The sequence below is a fragment of the Pan paniscus genome, chromosome 20, assembly GCF_029289425.2.
Source record: "Pan paniscus chromosome 20, NHGRI_mPanPan1-v2.0_pri, whole genome shotgun sequence".
NCBI classification, from domain to species: Eukaryota; Metazoa; Chordata; class Mammalia; order Primates; family Hominidae; genus Pan; species Pan paniscus.
The window spans coordinates 50,029,409-50,055,402 of NC_073269.2; the positions used below are offsets into that span (position 1 = coordinate 50,029,409).

General features: G+C 36.2%; 1 protein-coding gene across 1 annotated transcript in view; it reads right to left on the minus strand.

Annotated features, from left to right (window-relative positions):
- Positions 1-1,069: 1,069 nt before the first annotated feature.
- Positions 1,070-25,994, minus strand: part of ZNF404 (zinc finger protein 404) — a 34,050-nt gene continuing 9,125 nt past the window's right edge. The window contains 4 exon segments of the mRNA XM_055104126.2: positions 1,070-7,506; positions 7,508-8,141; positions 14,074-14,200; positions 18,033-18,128. Coding sequence (XP_054960101.2) covers positions 6,621-7,506; positions 7,508-8,141; positions 14,074-14,200; positions 18,033-18,041 — 1,656 coding nt within the window. The 5' untranslated portion in view covers positions 18,042-18,128 and the 3' untranslated portion in view covers positions 1,070-6,620.

Here is a 25,994-nt window from a genome sequence, read left to right on the forward strand (position 1 = left end):
CACTTTCAGGTACACCAATCAGACGTAGATTTGGTCTTTTCACATAGTCCCATATTTCTTGGAGGCTTTGCTCATTTCTTTTTATTCTTTTTTCTCTAAACTTCCCTTCTCCCTTCATTTCATTCATTTCATCTTCCATCGCTGATACCCTTTCTTCCAGTTGATCTCATCGGCTCCTGAGGCTTCTGCATTCTTCACGTAGTTCTCGAGCCTTGGCTTTCAGCTCCATCAGCTCCTTTAAGCACTTCTCTGTATTGGTTATTCTAGTTATACATTCTTCTAAATTTTTTTCAAAGTTTTCAACTTCTTTGCCTTTGGTTTGAATGTCCTCCCGTAGCTCAGAGTAATTTGATCGTCTGAAGCCTTCTTCTCTCAGCTCGTCAAAGTCATTCTCCATCCAGCTTTGTTCCGTTGCTGGTGAGGAACTGCATTCCTTTGGAGGAGGAGAGGCGCTCTGCTTTTTAGAGTTTCCAGTTTTTCTGTTCTGTTTTTTCCCCATCTTTGTGGTTTTATCTACTTTTGGTCTTTGATGATGGTGATGTACAGATGGGTTTTTGGTGTGGATGTCCTTTCTGTTTGTTAGTTTTCCTCCTAACAGACAGGACCCTCAGCTGCAGGTCTGTTGGAATACCCTGCCGTGTGAGGTGTCAGTGTGCCCCTGCTGGGGGGTGCCTCCCAGTTAGGCTGCTCAGGGGTCAGGGGTCAGGGACCCACTTGAGGAGGCAGTCTGCCCGTTCTCAGATCTCCAGCTGCGTGCTGGGAGAACCACTGCTCTCTTCAAAGCTGTCAGACAGGGACATTTAAGTCTGCAGAGGTTACTGCTGTCTTTTTGTTTGTCTGTGCCCTGCCCCCAGAGGTGGAGCCTACAGAGGCAGGCAGGCCTCCTTGAGCTGTGGTGGGCTCCACCCAGTTCGAGCTTCCCGGCTGCTTTGTTTACCTAAGCAAGCCTGGGCAATGGCGGGCGCCCCTCCCCCAGCCTCGCTGCCACCTTGCAGTTTGATCTCAGACTGCTGTGCTAGCAATCAGTGAGACTCCGTGGACATAGGACCCTTCGAGCCAGGTGCGGGATATAATCTCGTGGTGCGCTGTTTTTTTAAGCCCGTTGGAAAAGCGCAGTATTCGGGTGGGAGTGACCCGATTTTCCAGGTGCCGTCTGTCACCCCTTTCTTTGACTCGGAAAGGGAACTCCCTGACCCCTTGCGCTTCCCAAGTGAGGCAATGCCTCGCCCTGCTTCGGCTCCCACAAGGTGCGCGCACCCACTGACCTGCGCCCACTGCCTGGCGCTGCCTAGTGAGATGAACCCGGTACCTCAGATGGAAATGCAGAAATCACCGTCTTCTGCGACGCTCACGCTGGGAGCGGTAGACCGGAGCTGTTCCTATTCGGCCATCTTCAAAACTTTGGGATATTTAGCTTACCTTGTTTCAAAGCTTAATATAAAGCTATTTCACAGAGTGTAGTATTTGTATAAGGAAAGTTAAATATATCAGTGTAACAGAAGACAGCCTCCAGAAATAATTCCAAATATATACAACCAATTGATTTATAAGAGTCACCTATGCAAATCAATGAGGGAAATAATTTTTTATCTTAAAAAATCTATTTGGAGAGATTTTATAATAAAAAAATTCCTGCAAACTATTCAAAAATCCATCAATAGAAGAACAGATGAATAAACTATGGTATATTCATACCTTGACTATTACTAAATAGTAAAAAGCTATAAACTACTAATTTAAGGAATAACATAGCAGAATCTCAAATTTTTCTATTGAAGGAAAGAATTAAGGAATAGTAGTATTCATAATGTATGATTCCATTTACATGAAGATCAAGATAAGGTAAAACACATTAATTGTAATAGAAATCAGAACAACAGTAGCCTTAGGAGAATGAAAGATAAGAAGCAAGAGAGAACTTTTAGGAATGATGGAAATGTTCTGTAAGTGTCTTCCCGTTGCAGATACTCTGAATTTTTGATGAGTTGGGGATGAGTCCTTACGTGGAAACATTCATGGAAAGTATTAGCTCTGGGTTTTTTTTTGTTTTATTTTTTGTTTTTGACAAGAGCTCACTCTGTTGCCCAGGTTGGAGGGCAGTGGCACCATTTCGGCTCACTGCAACCTCCACTTCCCACGTTCAAGCAATTCTTGTGCTTCGGCCTCCTGAGGAGCTGGGATTACAGGCATGCATCACTGCACCAGGCTAATTTTTGTATTTCTAGTAACGTCGGGGTTTTGCCATGTTGGCCAGTCCAAGAACTCCTGGCCTCAAGTGATCCGCCTGCCTCAGCCTTCCAAATGCTGAGATTACAGGCGTGAGCCATTGTGCCCTGCCTTGATGTATTTATTTGAATACTTCAAAAAGAAGAAGAGTTACAGTGATACTAAGGAAATAATTATTAGTAATTAAATGGAAATACTTAGTACTTTATAATTAAATTATTATTCTAGGTTGAAAAATAAGTATGGACAAAATTTAAAATTTAAAATAAATGAAGGCATATTACACAGAATTGAGTGGAGACCAGTACTATGGTCAGAACTGTAAAAAATGAGCCTGGAAGATAATATACTATGAATTTCATGATGAATGTCAATTGCAATTTGCTGTGAGAGAGCAAACAAAAAAGCTGTTTATTACATAACAAATTAAATTGTTAAAGAGAAAAATATTGTGAAACATTTTCAGCAAATACATAGTAAATTTGATGAGACATTTTCTCTTGATAAGCAAAATGGAATAGATGAAGTTAGTTGCCTGAAATTAGAATTAAATGTCCAACCAAAATATTTAAACAATTTTTAAACAGAATCTGAGTTTGTAACCTTTTTGAGCTATAAAATGGCTCTGATTCTTGCACAAAAAAGAAATGTTGGATATAGAGATAAGATAAATTATTAGTTTGGTTGCAAAAATCTTGTTAGCATATTCTGAGAAAGACTAAAATGATCTTATAAAAAGTAAAAAAAAATTAAGTCACCTAAAAACTGCTCATAGAATACAAGATATTTCTAACAATATCATGGATCAATTAATTCAAAGTTAGCAAAAGCTTCAAGTACTCTTCTTTAGCCATATATGAGTTGTGCAATATAAGATAATTTAGCCCAATTGATACTGTGGGTACACTTTGTCTCAAAAGATCCCCAAATAAAAAAGCTGTCAATTCGCAGCCTACAAAACCAGAGTCATGACATAGATATTTTTGTCTTTTATATCTGTCAAAGAAAAATTTCTGTTAGGTATCAAAAAATATTTCTATCACAATAGATGATACACCAGCTGTATTAGGTTAAAAATCTGAATTCCTTGGAATTTCAATGCAAGAGACTGATGTCTCCCTAACTGCTTTGCTCTACTGTATAAAGAATATATCTATGAAGTATATACATGTAAATATTATGAATCACGACTACTTCATGGAACTGTTAAAAGAAATAGAGGCCAGGCTTGGTGGCTGATGCCTGTAATCCCAGCATTTTGGGAGGCTGAGGCGGGCGATCATGAGGTCAGGAGATCGAGACCATCCTGGCTAACATGGTAAAACCCCGTCTCTACTAAAAATACAAAAAATTAGCCAGGCGTGGTGGTGGGCACTTGTAGTCCCAGCTACTCGGGAGGCTGAGGAGAATGGCATGAACCTGGGAGGCGGAGCTTGCAGTGAGCCGAGATCGCGCCACTGCACTCCAGCCTGGATGATAGAGTGAGACTCCGTCTCAAAAAAACATAACGAAACAAAACAAAAAAGAAATAGAGAACGATTAATCTTATGTTCTTTCCCAATGCTCATCTGTTTAATGGTGTAAGACATTTACAAAGATTTCTCGTACTTTGAACTCCAGTTCAAGATTTTCTTTAAAGAAAGTTTTCCAAATACTTAATAATAAAGGAAAAAGAAGACAGTGATTTTTTTTCCTCACCAGTATCACATTGCATATGAATAAACAAAATCTGAAACTCCAAGGAAAGGAAAGCTTTTTTTGTGTGACCTAGTGAAAATAATAGGAACATTCATTGAAATGAAAACTTTTCACAGTATAAGTTCATAATAATGATTTTATATATTTTTCTAGCATGAATCAATATATAGAGGATTTTAACAGGACTGAAAAGCCTTGTGAAAAGATGCATGCAATGAAGAAATAGGCAATCTTAGTAAAGAAATAGGAACTATAAAAGTACTAAAGGAAAATTCTAGAACTGAAAAATGTAATATCTGAAATTAAACAATTTGATAGATAGGCTTAGCAGCAGAACTGAAATGACAGAAAAAAAGAATAAGTGAATTTGAAAATAGAGTAACAGAAGTTGTCCAAGCTGAAGAACAGAAAAAAAATACTGAAGATAAATAACAAAGACAGTGACCTGTGGGACAGTACCAAAAGATTTAACATATGAGTAGAGTAAATGCAGAAAAAATATTTGAAGTTATAATGGCCAAGAATTTCTGGAATTTGGTGAAAGGCACATGTGTACAAATTTCAGAGGCTCAGAGTACCCCAAGGAGAATTAACACAAAGAAAACCATACCTAGGCACATCATACTCAAACAGCTGAAAACCAAAGGTAATAAGAAAATCTGGAAAGCACCCAGAGAAAAAGGACACATTACATAAGAGAAAAAACAATTCAAATGATTTCTTCTTGTAATCTATGGAGACTTGAAGACCAGAAGTCGGTGATTTATATATACATATATAAAACAATATATATCTCTTTACGAGTATATGTATGTGTGTGTGTGTATACACACACATATATTCATATATCTCCAAAAAACTGCCAACCCAGAATTCCATAGCCAGAAGAAATCCTTAAAAAATAAAGGCATTTCAGTAAAAGAAACTATGAAAATTCATCACCAGCAGACGTTCACTCTAAGAAATGCTAAGTTAAGTTCCTCATACTGTAGGGAAATGATACCAGAGAAAAATTCAGATCTCTGGAAAGAAATAAACCGCATGGGAAATAGTAAATATATGGGTAAATATAAAAGATGAGGATTTTCATCTTAATTTCTTTAAGCAACTGGGTGTAGCACTGTGTGCCTATAGTCCCAGCTACTCCAGAGGTTGAGGCAGGAGGATTGCCTGAGCTCAGGAGTTCAAGGCTGTAGTGTGCTGTATAACATCTGTGAATAGCCACTGAATTCCAGCCTGGGCAACATAGCAATACCCCATCTCTAAAAATAGAATACAGAAGACTGTTCAAATTTCCAACATGACTTTCCATGGATTACTTATTTAATTGCAAAGAAAAAATTCACCCATACAATGGAAGGAGCTGGTGGTCAATACATGAATCAAGGGATAAAACATAGTTTCACTTGTAGGCCACCTGATACTTTACAATATTAAGTACATGATACTATCTATGAAGTAGTCTTTTGAAAATGTTTAATCTGAAACCCAATCAAGCCTCTAATCATAACCTACAGGTCACAGTAAATATAGAGGACAAAGAAACAAGTTAATCACACCTCCAGAAACAATAAGACAAACACAGCATGTGCAACACTATTTAGGTCAAATCTAAAGTCTTCAAAAAGTCTATGTCACAAAATGATGAAGGGTAGGCTGTTGACTAAAAGAGACTTAATAAGCCATAATCATATAAAATATATGAGATTAGTTTGGTTCTTGGCTTGTGAAAAAGACAGTGCTAAAAGACATTATTTTAAAAATTGGAGAAATTTGCAAATGGAGTGAATATTTTAAGACATTATAGGGTTACTGTGAATTTTTTTGTGACAATGGTTTAGTAGACATCTAGAAGATTATCTTTGATCCTAGCAGTTGTATGTTGCCTTTTTTTTAGAGGTGAATGATACCTAAAACATTCACTCAAAAAACAGGAAAAGTGATATATGTAATATATACATATATTCATGTGTAATAAGTATGATATATATGCATCTGTGTATATACATAGACATAAGACATGCATGGGTATATATGTATTTGTGTGTATATATGTGTTAGTATACACATAAAAAAGAGAGACATCAGATGTACTGAAACTAGGTGAAGGGCAAACAAGCCTTCACTGCACCACTGTAAACACTTACCTTTTCTGTAAGGATGTAAATCTTAACATTTTCATAAACTTAGGGAAAACTTTTCCAAGTTAATATCTGTCTTTTGGCTACCTAACTGTTCATTTCTAATTTATTTTAATTGTAGAGGATGCAAAATATATGTTATCTGTATTATAGGATTTGTGAAAAAATTTCTTTAAACCACTCTCTAATTTTCAACAGCTATCCTTTCATTATTCAATAAATACACATTATTTATTCCAGCATTAATCTTCAGGGGTATGAATTCTGAATTTAAAAATTTCTCATTTAATATATTCTACAGGATTTTGTCCAGAATAAATTATATGAAGTGATGATAGAGCATTTTCAAAATATCACACTCATAGGGTCTTCCTTCTATAAAATTTATTTTTAGTAATTCTAACAATTATCATAAAAATAATTTAGTAAGCAAATACTATGTGCCAGATGCCTTTCCAAGTATTTATATTCTATATTAACTAGTTTAATCTTCACTATAGCATCATAATAGTGACAACAGTAAAAATGTGCCATGGCTAAAGGCTTTCCCTCTCATTACATTAAGAGTCTCTCACCATGGTGAAATCTTTGATGTTGACTAAGTTGATAGCAATGACTAAAGGCCTTACCACATTCTTTGCATTTCTGTGGTTTCACACCAGTATGAATTGTCTGATGTTGAGCAAGTCGATCACTGTGATTAAAGGCCTTATCACATTCTTTACATTCATAGGGTTTTTCACCAGTATGAATTCTCTTATGTTGAGAAAGACCTGAGATAGAACGAAAGGCCTTCTTACATTCTTTACATACATAGGGTTTCAAACCAGTATGAATTGTCTGATGATAAATTAGTTGAGAATTAAGTCTAAAGGTTTTTCCACATTCCTTACATTCATAGGGTTTCTCCCCAGCATGAATTGATTGATGTGTCTTAAGGTCTCCAACACGACTGAAGGCTTTCCCACATTGCTTACATTCATATGGCTTCAAATCAGTATGAATTATCTGATGTTGAATAAGATATGAATGAAGCTTAAAAGTCTTCCCACATTCTTTACATTCATGTGGCTTCTCACCAGTATGAATTCTCTGATGCTGTGTAAGTTGAGAGCCTCTACAAAAGGCCTTTCCGCAATCCTTACAATCATAGAGTTTCTCACTACTATGAATTCTCTTATGTTTAAGAAGGCTTGAGCCCCTACTAAAAGCCTTTCCACATTCCATGCATTCATGAGGTTTCTCACCAGTATGACTTCTATGATGTTCAACAAGTAGATAGCTGCGAACAAAGGCCTTTTCACATTGTTCACATTTATATGGTTTCTCACCAGAATGAATTTTCTTATGTTGGTAAAGACTTGAACGATGACCAAAAGCCTTTCCACATTCTTTACATTTGTAGGGTTTCACACCATGATGAATTTTCTGATGCAGACACATGTCGATATAATCTAAACGTTTCCCCACATTCCTTACATTCAAAGGGTTTCAAGCCAACATGAATTTTCTGATGTTCTGTAAGGTGAGAATGACGTCTAAAAGCCTTCCCGCATTGCTTACATTCATAGGGTTTCATACCAGTATGAATTATCTGATGCTGAATAAGCTGTGAATAAAACCTAAAGGCCTTCTCACATCCATTGCATTCATAGGGTTTCAAATCAGTGTGGATTTTTCGATGTCTAATAAAATGCTGGAAAACTACAAATGCTTTTCCACATTTATTACATTCATAGGGTCTCACACCAGTATGGTCTCTCAGATGTTCAGTAAGGTGTGAATATTTTCTAAAGCCCTTCTTATATTCCTTACACTCATATGATTTCTCTCTTGTGTTATTTCTCTTATGTAGAGGAAGGGATTTATGTTTTTTGAATATCATTTGACTAAAACATCCCACTTTAGGTCTCTGTTGTCTCCCAAATTCAATTGTGTACTGTGGGTCAGTTCTGAAAATAAACCTCATAAGGTTGAAGGTTTTATTTCTTTTCCATGTCTCCTGATGGTACGCATTTACTTCATAATTTCTTTTTTCTGAAGATAACTTGTCGCTTTCAGTTGTGAAATCAAATTCTGGAAGAAAATGAAAAAACAAACAAATGCTATTTTCCAATAATAGGGGTAGGGAGAGGACATCTATATTAAAAATAGTGATAAACTAAAAAGTGTATCTGTTAGTAGTAAAAGAGTTTAGAAAATTCTAAAGTACTGCCATGCAATTTTTAAAAGGCAAGAAGGGCTCAGAAAATTATGAAAGTGCACAGGAGGATGTAAGATTTATGAGTAGGCAAAGACAAAGTCACTAGTTCTCATATTTAGTTGCAAATCAGAATTACCATAGGAGCATTTTACATACACTATCTTTTAGATATCCACTCAGACTGAGTGGATCAGAATGCACAGGAGTATGTCCTGAATATCTCTATTCCTAACATTATCACATTGCTCTCTATATAATTTTGTCAGTGGTTTGGCTTTATCTTAGAATGAAAACCAAACACATAACCATGAATAAAAGGCCCTGTCTTATCCACACAAATTCATTTCAAGCCCTTGATATCTGCTCCCTACATTGTACCACATTGCATCTTTTCAGCTGTGAGAACACACCACAAATCTTTCCCATCTCCTGGGGTGTTACATAGATGTTCCACCTTTCAGAAATCCTCTTAAGTGGCTTCTTTAAATAATTGGCTAACTTTAAGTAAATTCATATTTTTAAGTCTATATTCCATTTCCCAATTATTTGCCTTTATACTCCTTCTCTCAATTACATATTTACTAAATCTCATTTGTTTTACTACTTATTTTGTTACCCTAAAACATAGCATAGGTGCAAATCTTCTTTCAACTCCCATTGAAAAACAAGTCCTACCATTGGTAAGTATTACATAATTCATTGTAGAATGAAATGTTGAGTTAAAAATGTAAACTGGATGAAAATAAAGGTCATTGGAAAAGAGAGCTGAGTAAAATAACCATTTCATTTCTGAAAATTATGTAAAAATTATCAGGTATCTCTCCCTGACTCCAATCTCTCACTCCTTATTAATCTTTTACCTCACATTTACTTTACAGGTGAGAAAAATGCACTTCCAAAATAGCTCAGTCAAGAATATAAGTGGAAAAGGCTGATATGTGGCCATTCTGCAATAACCTGTCCCCTTAAAAATATACATGCCTCTACCACTGGTGTTCATTCTTTCCTTTGCATAGCCATGCTTTTCTGTTTCTATCTCAATCAAAGTAATCACATGTTGCATTAATTTTTACTGTAATGTTTTAAATAATGTTTTTTTTTAATCTACAAATAATGCCTGTAAGGTTGAAGGTTTTACTTCTTTTCATTCTACACATGTTCAATCTGTTGTGTTTCTTCAATGCCTTTCCCAAATTCTCCCTTCTATTCATTTAAAGCCAAGGTGGATCATTCTTGAATTCTACAGAAATGCATCTCAGCAATTTTTCAGGAATTGCACGAATTAATATATTGAAAGGCTTATCAAAGTCAAAGCAAATAAACCTGGGGATATTGGGAAAAATAAAGTAAAAAATGGGGCAAGAGTCTAGGAAACTGAGTGCCTAGTAGTTTGCAACAAAGAATATATTGGATGTAGGCTGAAGATTGATAATCTGTGTGAGGGAGCAGCCTTTGAAATCTAATATGCTAAATGGGTCAAGTATTGAAAACAAGTGGAATTCTGTGAAAAAAGTATAAATTTAAAAAGTCAAAATAATACAGATGTTATCCTCTGAGCCAATGCAATAAAGGATAAGTAGCAATATCAAACAGCCAAAACACTTCCTATTTATAAACAGAAAGTACTCAACAACTACTGTTAGGTCAAAGACAAAATACAAACTGAAACTGTAGAATTTCTTGAAGATAGTGATAATGGAGATACTACATATCAGAATCTATGGCTTTCAGTTATAATGCACCGAGGCAAACTCAAAGATTAACATGCTTACATCTAATTAAAAATAAAAGAATTAAAATGAATAAATGAAGCATTTCATTTAAAAATTAGGGAAAACAGCCAGGCTCAATGGCTCATGCCTGTAATCCCAGCACTTTGGGAGGCCGAAGCAGACAGATTGTTTAAGGCCAAGAGTTCAAGACCAACCTGGCCAACAATGGGAAATCTAAAATTACAAAAATTAGCCAGGTGTGGTGGCACACGCCTATAGTCCTGGCTCCTTGGGAAGCTGAGGCACAAGAATCATTTGAACCCAGGAGGCAGAGGTTGCAGTGAGCTGAGATTGCACCACTGTACTCTAGCCTGGGCGACAGAGTGAGATTCTGTCTCAAAAATAAATAAATAAATATAAATAAAAATTAGGGAGACATTAGGAAAAGAACGATGCACTGCAGAAAAGGAAAATATAATACAAGCAAAATTTAAATAAAACAGTAGAATTAACACATACAAACCATTATTTCCTTTATACCTAAGGAATAAAAGATAGGAGGGAAAATCCAAATATAATGACAAGGGGGAAATGACCATCAATAAAGAAATAAAGAATGTTAAAAAAATCATACAACTGTGCTAATATATTTCAAATGTACATGAAATGATGAATCTTCCTGAAAATAAAATTTATCAAAAGTGACACCAGCTAGACTTACTGGCTGGCTTCTAGCAAACAGAATATGAAAAGGGAAAAATAATAACTTTACAGTGAAGAAAAATGACGGACATCACCTTAAACAAATTTATAAGGTTAATACCCCAGCAATAAATCATGCTGATATCATGTATTTCTGATACGATATGATGAGAAAGGTACTTCTCTGGTATTCTTCCCCAAAGCCGATAATCCCAGTTTAATCATAAAAAATTCAACAAACCCAAATTGTCGGGCACTTTTCAAAATACCTGACTAGTACTCTTCAAAAAGTGTCAAGGCCAGAAAGGACAAGGAAAGACAAACTGTCACAGGTAGGAGGAAACTAAAACACATGATGGCTAAATGCAATGTGATATCCTGGATTGAATCACGGAATAGAAAAAAAGACAGTGGAAAAACTGGTACAACTGAATAAAATCTATAGTTTTGCTAATAGTTTGCCTATAGTTTTGTTAACAATGTTAACTTGTTAGTTTGCATAAATGTACCATGGTTATGTAAGATGTTATCATTATAGGAACCTGTGGTACCACATTTGTAACTTGTCTATAACTCTAAAATTATTTCAAAATGAAAGTAAAACAATAACAACAAATAGACTCCAGAAGAGATGGAAAATCTAAACAGACCAATTTCCATGAAAAAAAATAGAAAAAAAATTTAAAATATTTTTCCCCACAAACAGCTGGTCACAATTAGTTAGCTCCCTGTTGGCCAGGCTTCGGTCTCTATATACTATTTCCCATTAATGTGAACTAGGGTGCCTTGGAGAAATAGCTAATTCCTAGTTCAGGGAGGGAAGATACAAGGCGAATCTGGAACCTCTTGTACTAAAATGCAAAGAAGCTTTTAAAGATAACAGAAAATAACTTGTGCTTTTAGTTATGAAACATTAAGAGGGATCAGATTTCCCCTTTTACTTTATTTTTATTTATTTATTTATTTATTTTTTATTATTATACTTTAAGTTTTAGGGTACATGTGCACATTGTGCAGGTTAGTTACATATGTATACATGTGCCATGCTGGTGTGCTGCACCCACTAACTCGTCATCTAGCATTAGGTATATCTCCCAATGCTATCCCTCCCCCCTCCCCCCACCCCACAACAGTCCCCAGAGTGTGACGTTCCCCTTCCTGTGTGCATGTGATCTCATTGTTCAATTCCCACCTATGACTGAGAGTATGCGGTGTTTGGTTTTTTGTTCTTGCGATAGTTTACTGAGAATGATGGTTTCCAATTTCATCCATGTCCCTACAAAGGACATGAACTCATCATTTTTTATGGCTGCATAGTATTCCATGGTGTATATGTGCCACATTTTCTTAATCCAGTCTATCATTGTTGGACATTTGGGTTGGTTCCAAGTCTTTGCTATTGTGAATAATGCCGCAATAAACATACGTGTGCATGTGTCTTTATAGCAGCATGATTTATAGTCCTTTGGGTATATACCCATTAATGGGATGGCTGGGTCAAATGGTATTTCTAGTTCTAGATCCCTGAGGAATCGCCACACTGACTTCCACAATGGTTGAACTAGTTTACAGTCCCACCAACAGTGTAAAAGTGTTCCTATTTCTCCACATCCTCTCCAGCACCTGTTGTTTCCTGACTTTTTAATGATTGCCATTCTAACTGGTGTGAGATGGTATCTCATTGCGGTTTTGATTTGCGTTTCTCTGATGGCCAGTGATGGTGAGCATTTTTTCATGTGTTTTTTGGCTGTATAAATGTCTTCTTTTGAGAAGTGTCTGTTCATGTCCTTCGCCCACTATTTGATGGTTTGTTTGTTTTTTTCTTGTAAATTTGTTTGAGTTCATTGTAGATTCTGGATATTAGCCCTTTGTCAGATGAGTAGGTTGTGAAAATTTTCTCCCATTTTGTAGGTTGCCTGTTCACTCTGATGGAACTACCCTGGAGGCTCTGGCTGAGTACTGATATGAATTTACATGTGAGCAAACTAATGAGGCAAAGGAAAGCACCACCATATAGGGGTAGGCAGAACAATACCTGAAAGTCACCAAGGGTAGTTAGGGGATAGTTCCTGTTTCCACCAGCCAGGAGTGGTAAGTTGGCCCTAAGGCTCTACAACTACTTTTCCCCTGAAAAAACTCTCTGATTCTAAGTACAGCAGGAGTTAAAAGAACAGCGATTACAAAGAGGTAGCTGAGCATTATCAAACTGAAAACCAGCAGCGACCCATTTAATTCTTGGTTGTATTACTGTCATCAGCCTGCATTCTATCAGACTAACAGAGGAAAACATAAATACCCTCTGGTGGAAGATACCATCATCTGAAACCTCTTCATTTATTTTATATGCAATGTCCAGCATACAATCACAACTACTAGTAACTTGAAGATGCATTAACAAATGACAAATAACAAGATTAAAAGAAAGAAACAATAAAGAAGCAGACCCCCAGATGATACAAAAAATGAGGCATAAAAGAATTAAAAAATTAACTATGATTAAAATGTTCCAAGAAAACAGATGAAAATTTAGTAATAAAAGGAAAGCAAATAAAAGAATGAAGATTTCAACAAGTATTTGGAAGTTATAAAAGAGAATTAAATTGAATTTCTGGAACTGAAAAAGACAATATCTGACATGAAAAACCCCTCTTTAGAAAACAGAATAAGTGAGCTGGAATACAGGTCAACAGGAAACATTCAAACTCCATCATATGAAAAATAGAGGGGAAAGAGAGGAGAAAAGCAGATAAGGACATGATAAAGTTGTGGGATATGCTCAAAAGGTCTAACATAGGTATAATTAAAGTCCCAGATGGGAGGAGAGAATGGTCACCTATCTTCCAAAAACTGAACAAAGACTGCCCCTTCTGCATGGAATCTATCAGATCACTGGAAGCCAACAGGCCCACTGCTAGAACTACAAAAATAACAGTAAAAAAGAGAATAATCTTAATTCATTCTACTACTATAAAAATTATGGAGGCTCTTTTGTGGTAAAGAGAAAACCATGGTTTTTTATGTAGGAAGATCAGCAATTAAAGTATTTACAGACATTCTGAACACACATATAATTTAAAATTTGTTTTTGCTGATAGTGTCTTTGCAGAAAAATACCAGAATTCAAACCTCTAGTCATTTAGAAAAAGAAGTAATTATAGGACAGGGCAGAGGCAGGCATAAAGGCAAGTGAAGAATAGTGAAGATTCAGGTGCTGAATGGGGGTGCCCATTCCACCTAACAAACTTCAAATATGCCCATTTCCACCTAACAAACTTTGAGAATATGGAGCAGAAATGTAGCTGGTTTCTTGGCATAGACCATAAAATATACAACAGAGAAGGCTGATATTCTAGAGAGCATATTGTACATCATTTTGTGCAGATATTCTTACCCAATGAGACCAAGTTAGTATAATTCTCCAACATCACATCTCTGTACAAATCCCTCTGATCCGAGTTTAAATATTCCCACTCCTCCTGAGAGAAGTCTATGGCAACATAGCTGAATGTCAATGGCACCTGAAATGACAAACCTGTGTATTATTTGTAAAAGTAAAGAAGACTTTTCAAGATGGAACATTAAATTGCAATAAAGGGGCAATATGTAAAAAGAAGTAGTCTAGAGTTACAAGATGATGACATGGTTAGATAAGAGTAAATAAATTAGCATGTCTTAAGTAGAGTGCCCACACAATCTTAAGGAATCCTGTTGGAGCACACAAAATTTTCTTAGTAATATTAGAGAAAAATCCAAATATATAAAAATAAATGAAGTCACCAAACTTTCCAAATTAAATAGTATATATAAGCACAACACCTTCTACGTACCTAAGCCATATAATATTAATAAATACAAGTTGTTACAGCTTTTCTCTTCAAGGAATATGAAAAAACATGAATTGATAACTACCCCCTCCCCCATTGTATTATAAAATCTTTTCCAGCCAAGATGGAATAACAGGGATTGAATTTACCTTCTTGTATGAAATAACTGAAAATCTGAACAAAATATATTAAACCATGATTTTCAAGACAGAAAACATTGGGCAATGATACCCGAAAGACAAGTAACAAATGAGGTGAAACCTACAGTCACACTAGTTTACTGTAAGGAGACAATTTCTAGGCTATGGCACAGGGAGCGGGAACCTAAGCAAAGCCCACTGGATTCCACTGAGAACAAGAAAAGTACAAACCAATATCCATCGTGGACACAGATGCAACGATTCCAAACAAAGTTTTAGCACATCAAATCTAACAATATATAAGAAAGGGAACTCTATTATGACCAAGGCTCAATCCAAGCCTGTCTCACATTTAAAAATCAATCAAGGTAATGCACCATATTCACAAACTACAAAAGAAAAACCATATGAACATATCAATAGATGCAGAAAAGGCATCTGACAAAAGCCAACATCCACTGCTGATATCCTTGGTGAAACAAGAAAAGAAGGGAACATCCTTAACCCAATGAATGACATCTATAAAAAACCCATAGCTAACATCACATTTGATAGTGAAAGGCTGAATGCTTTCCTCCCCAAATCAGGAATATAGCAAGGATATCTACTCTCACCACTTCTATTCAACATTGTACTAGCGGTTCTAGCCAGTGCAACTCAGGCAAGAAGAAGAAATAAAAAGCATCTAGATTGAAAAAGAAGTAAAAATCTCTTTATTCACAGATAACATGATTGTCTACATAGAAAATCTAATAGAATCTAATAAAAATTCATTAAAACTATCAAGTGAGTTAGCAAGCTGAGAAGATACAAGCTCAATATGTTAAACATAAATGGCATTTTAATTAGCAACAATTGGTGGAAATTAAAATAAAAAATACTGAATATCAAATGAAAAATATAAAATACTTAGGAATCAATCTAACAAAAGATGTACAATACTAATACTCTCATAACTACAAATAATTACTGAGAAAAAACTTAAAAGATCTAAATAAATAGAAAGCTATAATATGTTCATCAGTCAGATGACTCTTACCTTTGCAAACACAGATTCAACAAAATCTCAGTCAAAATCCCAGCAGAGGCCGGGTGCGATGGCTCACCCCTGTAATCCCAGCACTTTGGGAGGGTGAGGCAGGCGGATCACCTGAGGTTGGGAGTTCGAGACCAGCCTGACCAACATGGAGGAACCCTGTCTCTACTAAAACATACAAAATTAGCCAGGTGTGGTAGCGCATGCCAGTAATCCCAGCTTCTCAGGAGGCTGAGGCAAGAGAATCGCTTGAACCTGGGAGGCGGAGGTTGCAGTGAGCCAAGATCCCACCATTGCACTCCAGCCTGGGCAACAAGAGCGAAACTCTGTGTCAAAAAAAAAAAAAAAAAAAATCCCAGCAGAGCTTTTGTAAAAATAGACAAGCTGATTCTAAAATTCAGATGAAAACACGAAGGATCTAGAATAACCTAGACAACATTGAAGAAGAGCAAAGTTGGAGGATCAACCCTACTAATTGGAAAGCTTAACATAATCCTACAATAATAAAGAGTATGTGGTGTTTGCATAAACGTAGACAAATAAGTCAATGGAACAGAGTTGAGAAATAGACCTATACATATCTAGACAACTGGCTTTAAACAAGTGACCAAAGGCAATTCAGTGGATAAAGGACCGTCTTTTAAAAAAATGGTGTAGGAACAACTGGGTATCTATATGCAAAATAAATGATCTATACCTTCTACCATATGCCAAGATTAACTTAAAATGGCTCATGGAGATAAACATAAAACCTAAAACTATAGATCTTCTATGAGAAAACACAGTATGAAAATCTACATAAGCTTGGGGTGAGGCAAAGATTTCTTAGATACAACACTAACAGTACAATCTCTAAAGAAAAAGTACAATCTGTAAAGAAAAGAAAAAGCTGATAAACTGGATTTCATCCAGAAATGGAACTCTCATACACTGTTGGTGGGAATGTAAAATGGTATTATCACTTTGAAAAATTAAAAATTTCTGCTCTTCAAAATTCAGTTAAAAGAATGAAAAAATGGCCAAGTGTGGTGGCTTATGCCTGTAATCTCAGCACTTTGGGAGGCTGAGGTGGGAGGATCACTTGAGCCCAGGAGTTTGAGGCTGCAGTAAACCTTGATAACAAAACTGCACTCCAGCTTGGGCAAGACAGCAAGACTCCATCTCTAAAAAAAAAAAAAAAAAAAAATTAAAAAAAAATTAAAAATTAAAAAGAGGCTGGGCGTTGTGGCTCATGCCTGCAATCCCAGCACTTTGAAAGGCTGAGGTGGGCAGATCACTTGAAGTCAGGAATTCGAGACCAGCCTGGCCAACATGGCGAAACTCCGTCTCTACTAAAAATACAAAAATTAGCTGGGCATGGTGGCAGGCGCCTGTAATCCTGGCTACTTGGGAGGCTGAGGCGGGAGAATCGCTTGAACCCGGGCAGCAGAGGTTGCAGTGAGCCAAGATAGCACCACTGTACTCTATCCTGGTGACAGAGTGAGACTTCATCTCAAAGAAAAAAAAAAAAGAATAAAGTGACAAGCACCCTCTTATTAGATTTCATCTTTCTTAAGGTATTAAGGCACTATTATTAAAAATAATATTATTGTATAAAGTATTATACTAACGTGGCATGTATGTTGGACACAAATCCCAACCTCTTCCCCATAGTTCAATATCATCTACCACATATCATTCTAGTTGACTTTCCTTTCTACAACCCTTTATAGATCTGTTCCTGAGTTGGAACACAGTAATGCAGAATGATCCAGAACAACCTTGATTCCCTCAGGACTGTCAATTTCTCTTCCACTACAAAATGAGACCCTGGAATTGTTTTCATTTCTCAGTGATCCCTTAGCTAGATCCCTAATCTCTCTCTAGGTAAGTGATAATCCCATCTTCACTCAAACCTAAATGCATTTCAAGGTTGAGATCTCATCTCAAACAGACTGAGACCACTCATAACCAAGTTTTCCCTTATCTAACTGTGGAGATAAGGGAGCTGTGGAGAAAGTTTCCACTCCTGTAGTCAAATAGGACCATTGTTCCTATGCCATGAAACCATGAACCTGACAAGGGCTGCTCAACTATTTCAAGGTACTTCACTCTTTCACTGCTCTAACACTGCTCTTGAGAGAAGACTGAACACATGGAAGATGGATGAATTATTTGAAAATAAGTGAAAATCAGTTCAAAAAAGGAGGGCAAATGAGGAGGACATCATCCTTCGCTGGAATGGGAGGAATGTGAAATAGGTTCCGAGAGACAGCTTTCTGAGATAGGAGGTTTCAGGATAAAAAATGAAAATATTACATGAATTAAAAAATCACAATATGTCAGAAAAGCAAAAGAGACATCAACTCACCTGGGCCATGGTTTTAGAAATGCTAGTTCTCTTCAGGTTTCCTCTACCAGAGAAGCAGAGTTCAGAGAAGCCAAAGCTAGGTAATCAAGGCATCACCTGCCAAAAGATATGTAACTTTACTAAAGAGATGTTTCTAAGCAATAAGATACTGTCATTTTACAGGTATTTAGTTGTCACATTTAAAAGGTTGATGATGTACCACATATTAGTAAGGCTGTAGGGTAAAGTGCATTCTCATGGTGTTCTGTAGACTTGTGAAAATCAAGGGCATTAATACATGTAAGTTCTGCATAAGAAGAACTTAACCATGAAAGGCCGTTTCTGAGACTCCATCCAAAGGAAATAATTATAAAATGTGCTCAAAGATGTATAAAGGAATGTGATGATACATATTAGTTGTAATGAAAAAAGCTGGAGAAAAATCTAAAGATACATAGATGGGTAGTTAATTAAATAAATGACTGTGTATTCACATAACGGAAAAAAAGGTAGATATTAAAAACAATTGTGTAGATCACTGGTTCTGAACAGGCAGTGAATTTGTTCTTAAGAGAACATTTGACAATGTCTGGAGACACATTTGGTTGTCATAATGTAGGCAGGGGTGTTAAGGTATCTACTGGGAAGAGACCAGGGATGCTGCTAAACAATGTACAATGCACAGGAAAGTCCCTAAAACAAAGAATTAGCTAGCCAAATATGTCAATAGTGTCAAGGGTGAAAAACCCTGAAGTAGACTCATTAAAGGAAGATACCATAATCCAGAGTCTCTATAATATATAACAGATTATGCCAACACATGATAACTGTTAAACATGAAAAAAACAGGAAAAAGTCACTAATGAGCAGGAGAAAAAAAAATCTCAACAGAAATAGACTCACAAAGAATCCAGATATGGGAGCTAGCAGACAAGGGCTTGATAATATGATTAACATGCTAAAGAAAAGAAAGGAAAAGATGAGCAAAATGGATTGCAAAATGGAGTAAATCAATAGAGTATCAGATCTGAAAAGACAATCACATGAATATTTTAGAATTATAAAATTAATTAAGAGCTTATTGGGCTGGGTGCGGTGGCTCATGCCCATAATCCCAGCACTTTGGGATGTCAAGGCGGGTGGATCATTTGAGGTCAGGAGTTTGAGACCGTCCTGGACAACATGGTGAGATCCCGTCACTATTGGAAATACAAAAATTAGCCAGGTGTGGTGGCATCCACCTGTAATCCCAGCTACTTGGAAGGCTGAGGCAGAAGAATTACTTGAACTGGGGAAGTGGAGGTTGCAGTGAGCTGAGATCGTGCCACTGCACTCCAGCCTGGGCGACATGGTGAGACTCCATCTCAAAAAAAAAGAGCTTATTATGCAACATTAAGTCAAATTTACAATAATCTGTCTTTCAAAAAATCCTCTATGTCTATTATTATTATTTTAGAGATGGGGTCTGGTTCAGTCACCCAGGCTGGAGTGCAGTGGTATGATCATAACTCACTGCAGCCTCAAACTGCTGGGCTCAAGTGATCCTCACATCTCAGCTCCCCAAGTAGCTGGAATTACAGGTATAAGGCACTGCACTGAGCCTCAAATTAACAATAATCTTATGCAGAGAGGAAAAAAAAGAGAACACAATTGAAAAGAAAAATGCAAGAAACAGTGAAAATGTGACACTGAACATCTAGAAGAAAATAAGAGAGAATGGGACAGAAAAATTATTTAAAGAAATAATGAACAAAAACATTCCAAATCTCAGGAAATACCTTGATATATAAATCAAAAAAGTTGTCAAGCCTAATCAAAATAAAATGAAGAAATTCACCCCTAGAGATATCATAGTCAAACTGCTGAAAAAAACACTGAAAAACATAACTTAAACCACATCATTTTAAAAAAAAGCTGTCAGCTATAAGAAAACAGTAAGAAAAATGGTTGACTTCTCAATAGAAACTATAGTAGCCTAAAGAATGGAATTTGTAACTTTAAAGTACTGAAAGAAAAAAACTGAGAACTCTGAATTTTATACCCAGAGAAAAAATTTTTCAGAAATAAAGGTGAAATAAATACCTGTTGAAACAAATGCTAAGATAATTCTTTATTAGTAGACCCACAATATAAGAAATACTAAAAGAAAGCATTAGGCTAAAGGAAGGTAATCCCAGATGGAAGCATGAATATGCAAACAAGCAATGAACAGCTGTAGATGGAGTAAAGACACGACTGATATGACTAAACAAATGAATTATTTAAAGCAACGAAAATAATAATGTTTTATGGGGCTTGTAATATAGGATGGAGGAATGACAATAATAGCAAAAATGGTGAGCAAGGAGGTTAATGGAGTTAACACATTAACCTCTATTAATGACTATTGAAATGCCCTTACACTATGGGGACTCTATTAAAGACGCACATTATATTATAATATCTTGGCAGCCAGGAGTGGTGGCTCACACCTGTAATCCCAGGACTTTGGGAGGCTGAGATGGGCAGATCACCTGAGGTCAGGAGTTTGAGACCAGCCTGGCCAATATGGTGAAACTCCGTCTCTACTAAAAATACAAAAATTAGCTGGACTTGGTGGCGTGTCTGTAATCCCAGTTACTTGGGAGTCTGAGGAAGGAGAATTGCTTGAACCTGGGAGGCGCAGGTTGCAGTGAGCCGAGACTGTGCCACTGCCCTCCAACCTGGGCAACAGAGTAAGACCCTGTCTCAAAAAATAAATAAATAAAACAAAAGAATGTACAAACATGTACAATTGAAAAACCTGATAGAAGAGGCCAGGCATGGTAGCTCATGCCTGTAATCCCAGCACTTTGGGAGGCCGAGGCGGGTGGATCACCTGAAGTCAGGAGCTCGAGACCAGCCTGGCCAACATGAGAAAACCTCGTGTCTTCTAAAAATACAAAAATTAGCCAGGCATGATGGTGGGTGCCTGTAATCCCAGCTACTCGGGAGGCTGAGGCAGGAGAATTGCTTGAACCTGGGAGGTGGAGGTTGTAGTGAGCCGAGATCGAGCCATTGCACTCCAGCCTGGGCAAGAGCGAGACTCCATCTCCAAAAACAAAAACAAAAACAAAAACAAAAAACAAAAAACAAAAAACAAAAAAAACTGACAGAGGAGATGAAATGGAATAATAAAAAAAAAACTTAATTTATACAAAAAAATCAGGAAAAGAGCAATTAAAAATATAAAGAATAAATGGGCCAAACAGAAAACATATAGCAAGATGGCAGACTTATATTACAGTAAATATAAATTATAGTATATTACTACAGTATAATTTATACTTATACTAATTATAGTAATTATAGTAAATACAAATGAACTAACAATTGCAATTCAAAACTGATATTATAAGATTAGGTTAAAAAGAAAAATAGGATCAATTAGGCTGCTTACAAGAAACATTCTCTAAATATAAAGACACGTGTTTAAAAAAATGGAAAAAATCTATCAAGCAGTATTGAGAAGAAAACAGACATAGCTATACTAATAACAAATAAAGTAGATTTTAATGCAAGAAGTATTGTAAGTAATAAAGAGGGTCATATTCTGCAATTCAGCAAGAATACAACAGCAGTCCTATATTTGTATGTACCTAATAACATAGTTTCAAAAAATATAAATGTCAACAGAATTAAAGGATAGACAAATTTTAGAGATTTCAACACTCTCTATTGGTAACTACTAATAGGAACACCAAAAAAAGAAAAAAAAAATCCACAAAGCCATAAAAGTTTGAAGAAGATTAACCGAATTGAACCAAATGAACATTACACCAAACTGCAGACTACACATTCTGTTCAAATGATTACATCACATTTATCAGAATAACATTCTGGGCTAGAAAGTAAGTATCTATAAATTACAAAGGATTAACATAAAACAATGTATATTTTCTGAGCCTTTACAATTAGCTTAGAACTCAAAAAGAGGCAGTTCTCAAATGTTTCCAAATACAGACATGCTGTGGAGATATTGCAGCCTTGGCCCCAGACCACCATGCTAAAGTGAATATTGCAGTAAAGTGATTCACATGAATTTTTTGGTTTCCCAGTGCATAGAAAAGATATGTTTATACTGTATTATTAAGTGTGTAATAGCATTATCCCTAAAAAATACGGTGCATACCTTAATTTAAATATACTTCATTGCTAAAAAATGCTAATGGTCATCTGAGCCTTCAGAGAGTCATAATCTTTTTGCTGGTGGAAGGTATTGCCTTGATGTTGATGGCTGCTGACTGATCAGGGTTGCTGAAGGGTGGGATGGCTATGACAGTTTCTTAAAAGAAGACAATAATGGGCCAGGTGCGGTGGCTCATGCCTGTAATCCCAGCATTTTGAGAAGCTGAGGTGGGTGGATCACAAGGTCAAGAGATCGAGACAATTCTAGCCAACATGGTGAAACTCTGTCTCTACTACAAATACAAACATTAGCTGGGCATGGTGGTGCGCACCTGTAGTCCCAGCTACTCGCTCGGCAGGCTGAGGCAGAAGAAGCGCTTGAACCCAGGAGGCAGAGGTTGCAGTGAGCCGAGATCGCGCCACTGCACTCCAGCCTGGGTGACACAGCGAGACTCTGTCTCAAAAAAAAAAAAAAAAAAAAAAGACAGTAATGAAGTTTGCCACATCAATTGACTCTTCCTTTCACAAAAGATTTCTCTGTAGCATGTGATGCTGTTTGATAGCATTTTACCCACATGGGATCTTTTTCCAAAATTGGGGTCAATCTTTTCCAACCCTGCTGCTGCTTTATCAACTAAGCTTGCGTACTATTCAAAATTGTTTGCTTTTATTCAACAACATTCACAGCATTTTCACCAGGAGCAGATTCCATCTCAAGAAACCACTTTAATTGCTCATCTGTAAGAAGCAGCTCCTCATCCATTAAAGTTTCATCATGAGATTGCAGAAATTCAGCCACATCTTCAGGCTCCATGTCTAATTCTAGTTCTCTTGCTATTTTTGCCACATCTGCAGTTACTTCCTCTACTCAAGTCTTGAACCCCTCAAAGTTATCTGTGAGGGTTGGAATCAACTTCTTCCAAACTCCTGTTAAACATTTTGACATCTTTCTATGAATCAGGAGTGTTCTTAATGGCATCTAGAATGTTAAATCCATTCCAGAAGCTTTTCAATTCACTTTGCCTAGATCCATTAGAGAAATCACAATCTATGGCAGCTAGAGTTTTATGAAATGTATTTTTTAAAAAATGAAACTTGAAAGTTGAAATTATTCCTTGATCCATGGGCTGCAGGGTGGATGTTGTGTTAGTAGGCATGAAAGCAAAATTAATCTTTTCCATACATCCCTAACAGAGCTCCTGGATGACCAGGTGGAATGTCAATCGGCAGTAATATTTTGAAAGGAATCTTTTTTTTTTCTTTCTGAGCATTGGGTCTCAACAGTGGGTTTAAAATAGTGAGTAAGCCATGCCATAAACAGATGTGCTGTCATTCAGGCTTTGTTGTCCCATTTCTAGAGCACAGGCAGAGTAGATTTAGCACAATTCTTAAGGGCGCTAGAATTTTCAGAATAGTAAATGAGTATCGCCTTCAACTTATAGTCACCAGCTGCATTAGCCTCTAATAAGAGAGTCAGCCTGTCCTTTGAAGCCAGGCATTGACTTCTCTCTAGCTATGAAAGTCCTAGATGGTATCTTCTTCCAACAGAAGGCTGTTTTGTCTACATGGAAAATCTTTTGTTTAATGTAGCCACCTTCATCAATAATCTTGGCTAGATCTTCTGGACAACTGGCTGCAGCGTATATATCAGCATTTGCTGCTTCACCTTGCACTGTTATGTTATGGAGATGACTGTTTTCCTTAAACCTCATGAACCAACCTCTGCTAGCATCCAACCTTTCTTCTGTAGCTTCCTCACGTCTCTCAGACTTCACCAAATTGAAGACAGTTAGGTCTTTGCTCTGGCTTTGGCTTAAGGGAATTTTGTGGCTGGCTTGATCTTCTATGTGGACCACTAATCTTTCTCTGTATCGCAGTATCTCCATATGACTCGAGAAGCACTTTTCATTTCCTTCAAGAACTTTTCCTTTGCATTCACAGCTAGGCTAATTGTTTGGCACAAGAGGTCAAGCTTTTGGCCCATCTTGGCTTTTGACATGCCTTCCTCACTAAGCTTAATCACTTCTAGCTTTTGATTAAAAGTGAGAAACAGAGGACTCTTCCTTTCATTTGAACACTTAGAGGCCATTGTAGGGCTACTAACTGGCCTGATTTCAATATTGTTGTGTTTCAGGAAATAGGGAGGCACAAAGAGAGGAAGAGAGACAGGAATAGCTGGTCGGTGGAGCAGTCAGAAGACACATAACATATATTCATTCAGTTCACCATCTTATATGGGTGTGGCTCACGGTGTCCCAAAGCAATTACAACAGTAACACCAAGGACCCTGATCACAGATCACCATAAAAATAATGGAAAAGTTTTAAATATTGCTAGAATTACAAAATGTGACAAAGACACAGAATGAGCACATGCTGTTGAAAAACAGAGACAATATACTTGCTCAATGCCGGGTTACCACAAATCTCAATTTGTAAAAATTGCAATATTTGCAAAGTGCAATAAGGCAACATGCAATAAAATGAGATGTGCCTGTGTAAAAGGCATACTTCTAAATAGTTACTGGTCAAATAATAAATCAACGGAAGCTAGAAAATATTTTGAGTTAAATGATAGTGAAAGTAAGATATATCAAAGTTTGTGAGACGCAGGTAAACCAATGCTTATGAAGATATAAGCTTTAAATATATGTTCTATCAAAACAGAAAGGTTGAAAATCAGTGATATACATCAAGAAGCTTGAAAAGGAAAAGCAAATTAAACCTATAGAAAGAGTAACATACCAAAAGTAACCAATAACATAAAAAAACCCCAGATATACAATAAAGAAAAATCAATAAAGCCAAAGCTATTTCATTGAAGAGATTAATAAGAATAATAAACTTCTAGTTACACTGATCAAGAAAAAATTGCCAATATCAGGAATATAAAAGAAGATATCACTACCTATTTAACTATATACATTAAAATCAGAATTGTATGAACAACTTTATAACTTTCTAATAAACTTGAAAATGTAGCTGAAATTTTAAAATTCCTTGAAAACACAATTTGAACTGATATAAGAAATTGAAAATCTAAATATTGTTGTATTTATTAAAGAAATTAAATCTGTATTAAGGATCTTCTTACAAAAATAATGTCAGGCCAAGAGGATTCAGTAGCAAATTCTCCCAAACATTTAAGAAATTAAAAATGCCAATCAAACTCAACTTGTTCTAGAAAATAGAAAAAAACAAACTATGTCATAAGGCCAGAATAACTGTGATATCAAAACCAGATGAGGATATTACATAAAAGGAAAATTACAATATATCTGTTTCATGAACACAGACGCAAGCATATTAAACCAAATATTAGCGAAGAGAAACCAGTAACATATTGACCAAGCGAGCTTTATTTTAGAAATTCAAAGGCCATTTAATTTAATTTTTTACCATAACCTCAAACAAGTATAACTTTAATTTTTAAAAAATCAATGTAATCTTTCAATGTTAACTAATAAAGGAGAAAACCATTCAATTATTTCATTAGAAATAATCCATTTAACAATATACAACGTTAATCATGATAAAAATTCTCAGCAAACCAGGACTAGAGGGGAACTTCTTTCATCTGATAAAGGGGACGTAAGGAATAAAAACTACAACTACCATTGTACATAAAGGGATCATTACACATAATATGGACCACTGTCTTTCTGATTTCAGGAACAAGGTAAGGTTGTCTACTCTTACATGTCTTTTCAGTTTTGTAGTAGAAGACCTATCCAATATCATAAGGAAAAAATAAAAGGTGTAAATGGAAGGAAGTAAAATGATCTTTATTTGCAGATAGTGTAGATTACATGATTATGTACATAAAATATTTTTTAAT